Below are 9,199 nucleotides of genomic sequence, written 5' to 3' on the forward strand. Positions count from 1 at the left end.
GGACAAATATTATTGATGTTAAAATTAAAGTGACTTTTCCTTTTTACTTGTTTCTTTTACGTCTTCTTGACTTTTTGACGAGCACCTTGAACTGTCCTTTAAGTGTGTAAAACGTACATGTTCAATCTTCTGTATTTGTTTGCTCAGGACGCCCTGGTCTGGCCTGTGAAGTTTAATTTATAGACTCTACGGTTTTAGCTTGTTTCACCTCCACCGTCCACGCGCACGTGTTCGCTGCCACAGTGCCAGAAAATAAAACTAATAAAAGTCAGAAGAAGTTTGGTGCGTTGTTTAATCAGTTTGTAAATCAAAGTGGAAGGTGGAGATACATGAGTACGAGCTTTCATTTCAATAAAAAAATAAGTATTTGTCGTCATGATGGCTGTGGGTTTTTGCTTTAAATCTGCAGATGTTGAATTCAGACTGGTTTTGTGTTTTATGGACCATCCAGGGAACTGGTCTTGACTATTACAGGGTCTGCACTTTAAATGCATGCGTTGAGGGAAACCATTAAATCAGCAGCTTGAAAGACATCTGGCAGTTTTACTGTAAAATGAGTCAAAATACACAGTTTAGCATCGAACAGTATGAAACTTAGTGTCAGGTCGCACATCTGCTGCAGAGTCTTCCACCAGCGCAGATGAACTTCTGTACTTTAAGAGCTCGGAGCCTTTAGAGATGATGCTACAGATCAGGTCAAAGGTCCAAACAGGTCCAAGTAGTTAAACTGAGACGGCCTGACAACAATGGTTTCTTTAAAAAAAAGCATTGAAATGTGAAAAATATTAAACTCTAGGAGACATTTGAATCATTTTAATTCATTTTCACTTCCCACAAAAGCAAAATCTGTCAACTGTGACTTTAAGACTCGTCAAAAACATAAATAAAAAATACACCAAGTTTTGTCCACCAGAGGATTTTTTTTAGAGCAAAGCAACAAAACTAACTCGAAGCAGTTAGTCTTGAAGTGGGCAAACTTCTCAATGAGATGCGGCAGCTCTGCCCACTGCGCCACCGTGCTGCCAGCAGAACATAAAACCTGCTGATGTTGGAACATTAACTGTAAAATCTTTAGTTTGTCCATTTCACTTCCTCCACTTTCTAAAAAAACACTCCGGTGTTTGTACGTGGAAACATTTTGTCAGTTGTTTGTTGATTGTTTGCGATTTTTACAGTTCAAGGTTCTTTATTGTCATTTGCATCACATGTGGTACATGAGGTGGAACAAAACCGTTTACCCAAGCTCCCAGTTACACCCAAAAATATCAATACAGTAATGTAAACTATAAAAAAGAAAGAGTATACAAGGATCTAAGATATACGCTAAACAATATAATATACGACATATTAAACAGCAGCCTGAACATGAGTCTGTTGTGAGCACATGGGTATGAATACAGCAGCTTAAAGGTAAGAAATCAGCAGCATGGATAATCAGCAGCACAGATAAAGTGACAAATCTCCAATTAAAAATGTTAAATAAGACGCCCCCATTGCGTAAATAACCAAAATCTTTAAGTTCAAGTTCAAATATGTTTTATTATCATTCGCATCACATGTGGTACATGAGGTGGAACGAATTTGTGTACACAGGATCCCAGTTACATCCAACAATAGCAAAAATGTAACGTGTAAAAAGAAACAGTAAATACGGATCTAAGATATAAACTGAGGAATATGCTGAACACTAATAGTACAGAAACACTACGCTGAACAACAGCAGCACGAACATGAGTCTGTGTGAGCAGATGAGTGTGAATGAACCCAGCAGCGTGAGATCAGCAGCAGGGATAATCAGCAGTGCATAGCACCAATCAAAGTGGCATTACAGTGATGTTTTTTTACAGTGATAATCCTGATTAGAGATTCATGAGTCTAACAGCTTCAGGGTAGAAGCTGTTCCTCAGTCTAGTGGTTCTACACTTAATGCTCCTCAACCTCCTTCCTGAGGGGAGCAGAGCAAGAAGTGTGTGTGCTGGGTGAGTGGGGTCCTTCATGATGCAGGTGGTCCTCTTCCTGCATCTGGAGGTGTAGATGTCTGTGATGGTGGGGAGACTGACTCCAACATCTTCTGTGCAGCCTTCACCACTCTCTGCAAAGCTTTTATTTCTGCAGCTGTGCAGCCTCCATGCCACACGTTGATGCTCGAGCACAGGATGCTCTCCACTGTACACCTGTAGAAGGAGGTGAGGACTGAGCTTCCCAGACCAGCTCGCCTCAGCCGTCTGAGGAAGTAGAGTCTCTGATGAGCTTTCTTGATCAGGCTGGTGGTGATGTTGCTCCAGCTGAGGTTGTCATTCATGTGTACACCCAAGTGCTTGTAGCCGGAGACCACTTCCACCGCAGATCCTCATGTTCAGGGGGGTGTAGATGTTTTTGTTCCTTCTGAAGTCCACAATCATCTCCTTTGTCTTCTTCACATTGATGTGAAGGTTATTCTCTTTGCACCAGCTCTCCAGGTGTTCCACCTCTTGCCTGTAGCTGGACTCATCATTGTTTGTGATGCATCCCACCACCGCTGTATCATCTGCAAAATTTACAATATGACAGCCTGGATGGGTAGCTGCACAATCATACGTGAGCAGAGTAAACAGGAGGGGGCTCAACACACATCCCTGAGGAGAGCCAGTGCTGAGGGTTATTGTGGAGGAGGAGAAGTTGTGGATCCTCACTAACTGTGGTCTGTTTGTTAAGAAGTCTAGTACCCAGTTGCAAATGGAGGGGCTTAGTCCTAGTGTGGATAGTTTGTCCATCAAGGTTCGGGGGATCATGGTGTTGAAGGTGGATGTGAAGTCCACAAAGAGCATACGGACATAAAAGTTTTTCTGCTCCAGCAGGGCAAGAAGTGTGCGTGCTGGGTGAGTGAGGTCCTTCATGATGCAGGTGGCCCTCTTCCTGCATCTAGAGGTGTCGATGTCTGTGATGGTGGGGAGGCTGACTCCAACATCTTCTGTGCAGCCTTCACCACTCTCTGCAAAGCTTTTCTTCCTGCAGCTGTGCAGCCTCCATGCCACACGTTGATGCTGGAGCACAGGATGCTCTCCACTGCACATCTGGAGAAGGAGGTGAGGACTGAGCTTCCCAGACTCTAAAATGTTTTTCTACAGCACTGCAGCTGACATGTCTGGCAATAAGGCTGAATGTAAACATGAATTATATCTAATAAATGTTTAATTTTGTCATCAGCTTTCATAAAGTTGGCAGTGGTTAAGAAGGTATTGTTAAAATGTCATTGTTGACAACAAAAAAAAGTAACTTTTTTTATAACTGCCTTACTTTATATTAACGGATATAAAGTTAAACTGGAATTCACAGAATATGTCAAATTTAGTGTGTAATTTGTCAATTTAGCTTCATTAGTGTCTTAAGGATTAATGGAACACGTGACGCCACAGCTCAGCTCGTCAGTCCTCTGATCATCGATGATCCGTGTGCTCCTCCACGCAGACTCTGAACTCCTTCAGCTTCTTTATTAACGAGCTGCAGGAGGAAACAGCCGATTCCTCAGCGTGAGTTCCTTCAGCTGTTTGTCTGTAAGTGAAGAACGACGCTTCTTTAGGGATGTGAACGCTTTAAAACTCAGTGCGATTAGAAAAAAAATGATAAAAACAAATGTTTCTCTCTTTTGTTTATTTAAAATGATTCATAATGAACATTTTCCGAAGCTTGTCAGCTTGTATGATTCTATAAATACTGAATTGTTAGTGCTGGTCAAACTGGACATTTGTTCGTGAGGAGCTATAAAACTGCTTTTGTCTCGTTTAATGCAGTTCTTATTTTTAAAACAGACGCCAACACAATAATGAGATAATGAACGAGGTAAGTTTATGATTTTGTGCAAGTAATTTATGTGCATCATATCAGTTTAATGACATATAATAGTTATAATTAAGATACGTGCGGAGTTAATTGTGAAGTTTTCATCCAGTCTGATTTATTATGATGTTCATCAGTTTTCTGTTGATTCAAACGTGATTTCAAACATTTTCTGGATTCTAACAAAAGACAGACGTGATCTAAAACTGTGCTGTGCAGATTTTAAACTTTTTTATATATAAATGATCGCTGTAAATGTTATTCTGAAGCTTATATCGGTGAACTGTTCCACGTGTGTCCCGTCAGACAGCGAGGAGGAGATGTTGACCTCCACCTCCTCCGGGCCCCTGGACCTCCTCTTGACTAACAGCAGCTCTGAAGGAGGCGCCGCGGCTGCACCTAAAGACAGCTTCTCCATCGCCCTGACTAAAAACACGGTGGCCATGTTGGTGTGGCTGCTCCTGAGCATCATCAACAGCAGCATGCTGCACACCTTTCTGCGACACAGGTACAAAAAAATTAAGAAAATCCAGCTGCAAAGTAAATAATAGATAATTAAATGTTTAAAATAGATGTGAATAATGTAAAACATTCACTAAATATAACGCAATTTTCTTTATTTGGATCCAATCTGCAAAGAATAACAAGGTTTAAACCACCTAACTTAAGTTTGAAGCATCTTATTTTATTAATTGGTTAACATTAATTAACTGATAATAAGCTTATTGTATTTGACAGTCTGTTCTACGAGAACCCTCGATACATCATGTTTATCTGCATGGTGGTGAACGACGCCCTGCAGCTGACCCTGGTGACCGCTCTGTACGTGGTCAGCTACATCTTCAGGAAGATCCACGCCTCCGTCTGCTGCTTTCTGGTAAATCAGCTCGAACTTTCAGTTTAAAACCCGTAAAACATTTCATTTATTTATGTTGTGCATGTCAGGGCAGTCGTAATATTTTATAACCACTGATTCTCTGCACCAAAGTTCATTAAGTAATCCAGGTATAAATCCAGCAACGTTCAGTCAGGTCATCTGGATGGTTTGTTTTGCTGCTGAGACGTTTCATCCTTCATCCGAAGGACTTCTTCAATCTGAGGAGACGCCAAACCAAACTGAATCAAGCAAACAGTGTGGACAAAAGATGAGTCTCAAAGAGCCTCAGACTGAAGAAGTCCTTTGGATGAAGGATGAAACGACTCAGCAACAAAACAAATCATCCAGTTGACCTGACTGAACATTGTTGCACTGATTCTCTGGTTTCCACACAATGAACAAAATGTACTTATTGATCAAAACTGAAACAATTATGGAACATTTATATTCACTCTTTTAAAAAACGGTTCATGTAGTATCGACTAAATATCACGACTTCTTTAAACAAGTTGTGGAAAAAATAAGAAGTCCGTATTAACCACGGCTCGACTTTAATGATGGGAGATTTGTAACAGTTTACTCAGTTAAGTCCAGATAAACTTCTTTTTTTTCCCAGCATGCAGTGTAATACATTCTGTATGATGAATAATGCAGTGGTTCTCAAACTGGGGTCCCCGGACCCCCGAGGGTCCGTGAGCCGATGCTTAGGGGTCCGCCAAAATTTTTTTTTTTTTTTTTTTAATACAAATGTAGATGTTTAACAACCTGTTAAAATACACTAAAATGCAGAAAATCACATCTACTTTATCTGAAATGTTCTGGGGGAGGAGCACTCTGCACAAAATTTACATTTTAGAAAAATTAGGTTAAAAAATAAAATAAAATCACAAATCATCAGATTATTTGAGTAAATTATGCTAATCTGTTTAAATTTGAGAACAAGCAGGAAAAAAAAGACCCATTTCATAATAATTTATGCTTTCAGGCATTTTATTAGTTATTTAATGAGGATCCTCCTGACAATCATTTTAAATTGGGTGTAAAAAGGTTTAAAGATTATTTTTTGCCTCTAAAGGAACCTTTTCTGTTTGAAAGCTGCTGAACTGATTTTTTACATATTTCTGTATTTTTTTTACAGTTTTTTATATTTTCTGACAGAAGAACAAATCTTCTCCATCCTCAGGTGATGACGGCGGTCCTCACCACCCGCTCCACCCCTCTCATCCTGGCCGGCATGGCTCTGGAGCGCTTCATCTCCATCTGCTTCCCTCTGCACTACGGCCAGGTGTGCACCGTCCGCCGCACCCTCCTCCTCATCGGTGTCATCCTCATCCTCACCGCCACTCCTCCCGTCACAGACCTCCTCATCACCGTCGTCAAAGAGCCCCCGAGTTTCCTCCAAGCCTCCGTCTTTTGTGACCACAGCCTTCTGTTCCGCCACCCGTCCATCTACTACAAGAACTGCGTGTTCGACGGCGTCTTCCTGTCCTTCGTGGCCCTGACGCTGCTCTACACCTACTGTAAGATCATGCTGGCAGCTCGAGCTGCTTCGACCAGCCTGACGTCAGTGAAGAGAGCCAGGAACACCGTGCTGCTTCACGGGGGGCAGGTGGGCGTCACAAACACATGCAGCATGGTACAGACCTGGTGGATACATATACTGGTACAGCTGTATTATAAAGTTAGACTGTGAATACCTCATACTTACCAAGTACAGGTATGTTTACTAAAGAGCACCATGTATGTTCCAGTAAGTTACCAGGTACTGATGTGGTGTATAGCATGTACATACTGGTACATACAAGTTGCAGGTACTTTGTAAATACTGGGCGCAATTCCCAAACTCGCATGGTAAGTACTGATACATAACCAAAAAGTACCAGATACCCTGTAAGCACCAGATGCCAGTCCCAGGTCCTTATCCATGTACATGCCCATTATATACCATGTGCAAATATTGTAAGTATTTAGTAAGTACTAGTTACAGATCAATTTCATACCCTGTAACTACTTTGCATGTACGTGGTAAGGACCGGGGTATGCACCTCACATACCACATACACCCAGTAAGTATCTGGTATGTACCATTTATGTATTCTGTTCCTACCAGGTAACCAGTAAGTACTAGGAATGAGCTCAGTTAAAACAAAGGAAATAGAGTATGAATCCTGTAAAAACTATGTACATATTCTATATCCATTTGCATGTGCATGCCCTGTAAGTACTAGAAATATACCAGGTAAGTAACAAGTACATACTGTGCAAGTACCACATATGTAGTTGGTTCTTAGCCCTTAGGTTACCTTGTACATATCTGGTAAGTACCAGGTACTTACAGGATTATGTTGTGTAGTACCATGGACAAAAACTGTGAAAGCATAAACGTGACCCAGAAAAGATACAAAACAAAACAAGGCCAGGATCTCACCTGATGAATGCAGAAGGTATTAAATAAATTAAATCTGTCATTTATCATCAGAATAAAATTTGCTTAATCTAAAAAAAAAAATTTTTTAACAGAAATAGGGTTTATAAACAGTTTAATTAATCTAAACTAGTTTAATCTGGTTCTGAATTAAGATATTTTTACACAATTTGCTTTTTGTTGAAAATCTTTGAGTTGGTTATAAATTATAAAATTAATAAGTGGGGTTTTTTTGTTTGTTTGTTTGTGATCAGTTGATCAACAAAATAAAAACATTTGGAAATTTCAATTAAATATAAAGAGAACGTTCAAATATTTTCTGTTGTTTAATCAAAACAAAGATGAAAACAATGTTTAAACGTTAAATTTGTAGCTGGAAAAAAAATCTGAATGAATGTGAACAGACATTTTAATTTTTTGTTTTCTTTATTTTAAATGCTTTTTTAAATTATTATTATTATTTACCTTTTCTGTTACAGGCTGTTTCTGTTGCCTGATGATGTCACTCAGTGCAAACATTTTACTTAAATTCTTGTCATGAAGGACAAGTTGTCTGAGATCTGAGTCGTTTACCGTCAGAGGCCTCGTGCTTTAAATTCATTACTTTGTTTTAATGTTGTTATTTTGTGCATGAGCCCATGAGATGAAACCTGTTGGCTGCTTCCTTTGCCTCAGCTGCTGCTGTGCATGCTGGCCTTCGTGGTTCCCTCCCTGCAGGCGGCTCTGATCTCCATCTTCCCCCAGCTGAGCACGGAGATCCGCTACATCTTCTTCCTGCTCGTCTACATCATCCCTCGTTTCCTGAGCCCGGTTGTCTACGGCTTCCGGGACGAGCTCTTCAGGAAGTACTGGATCCGGTACCTGTCCTGTCAGAGTCCGAGCATCATTCGGATCAGGCCTGTGGTGCTGAAACCTTCAGCCCAGGAAACGTGAAGCCCACACATCTGTCAGTGTCCTGCTGATGAGTTCTGGGTCCGACTCACATCGGTCCAGTCTGACAGGACTCCAGGACTCCAGGACTTGACTTGTTTTAAATTTTATTTATTTATTTTGAGTGATTCTGACTGATGAATCAGTTTAGTAATTTATTAGCAATGTGATCACTTTTACAGAATAAAACATTTTCTGATCAATAAATGCAGCACATCAAGAAAATCCACTAATGACGTCACCATTACTATTATTGTATAATTAAATATACAAAAACAGTTTTTAAAAAAATGTCAGTCCTATTTTAAATGATAATACACATAAATTATGAAATACAGTGTTAGATTTCTGCCACGCCGTGGACATGTGATCGCAGATGTACCTGTCTCATACAAAAACATTAATGTCTCTTTCTGTTTATATATATACATATATACACATATATATATATATATATATATATATATATATATATATATATATATATATATATATATATATATATATATATATATATGGAACATCAAAACTTGAAAAATGTTAACATTTCAAAAAACTTAAAAAGACAAAGAAATAGCAGGAATTTTGTTAGGTAAGATCACATATAATTTTATTTTTATTGCATATTCCACACACATCAATGTGCTTTGCATTGAAAACAAAACACTGTATAAAAAAATAAATCTACAAATTCATATGAAAAGAAAATGTTTTAGAGAGCACGATCTGGAGACATAAATGAACTAATAAGAAATAAGATGACTAATGATGGAAATTAAAACTGGGATTTTCAGAGTCGAAGATGAACAAAAGAAGCCTCCTTCGTTTGGAAGGATGATGAAGATGCTGAAGATGCAGGGAATGAAGTTTTAAATTATGGTAACACCAACTTAATCCTTATGGCTACATTTTTTTTATCCACAAATGCAGTTTCCTGAAAATTACCCCATGTTCAACATTTTTTTATGAAATATTTTTATTTAAGGAAGTGCTTAAACACATAGCTTATTTTAAGACTTGGAACTCCTCTTGCATTTGTAACATTTTTTATTTTGCTGTTTCCTCAAATTGTTTATTTTCTTTGTTAATATTTCTATTCATAATTTCTGCTTAGCTTTTTTTAACATATCAACTGTGAACATGTTTTTCTT

At 39.0% G+C, this 9,199-nt stretch overlaps 1 protein-coding gene across 1 annotated transcript; it reads left to right on the forward strand.

Annotated features, from left to right (window-relative positions):
* Positions 1 to 4,244: 4,244 nt before the first annotated feature.
* On the forward strand, positions 4,245 to 8,051 carry LOC119412874 (odorant receptor 131-2-like). The gene is made up of 4 exons (XM_037679909.1): positions 4,245 to 4,324; positions 4,555 to 4,693; positions 5,877 to 6,302; positions 7,794 to 8,051. The coding sequence occupies exons 1-4, from the start codon at positions 4,260 to 4,262 to the stop codon at positions 8,049 to 8,051; spliced, it is 888 nt and encodes a 295-aa protein (XP_037535837.1). The 5' UTR covers positions 4,245 to 4,259.
* The last annotated feature ends 1,148 nt before the right edge of the window (positions 8,052 to 9,199 follow it).

The sequence above is a fragment of the Nematolebias whitei genome, chromosome 7 (assembly GCF_014905685.2).
Source record: "Nematolebias whitei isolate Nwh7 chromosome 7, NemWhi1, whole genome shotgun sequence".
In the NCBI taxonomy this organism is placed as follows: domain Eukaryota; kingdom Metazoa; phylum Chordata; class Actinopteri; order Cyprinodontiformes; family Rivulidae; genus Nematolebias; species Nematolebias whitei.

Excerpts from the sequence above, each read along its gene's own strand:
- LOC119412874 (XM_037679909.1), top strand. The coding sequence starts at position 4,260 with ATGTTGGTGTGGCTGCTCCTGAGCATCATCAACAGCAGCATGCTGCAC. Across the intron at positions 4,325-4,554 it reads CACACCTTTCTGCGACACAG|TCTGTTCTACGAGAACCCTC; the intron begins GTACAAAAAAAT and ends TGTATTTGACAG. Across the intron at positions 6,303-7,793 it reads TGCTGCTTCACGGGGGGCAG|CTGCTGCTGTGCATGCTGGC; the intron begins GTGGGCGTCACA and ends CCTTTGCCTCAG.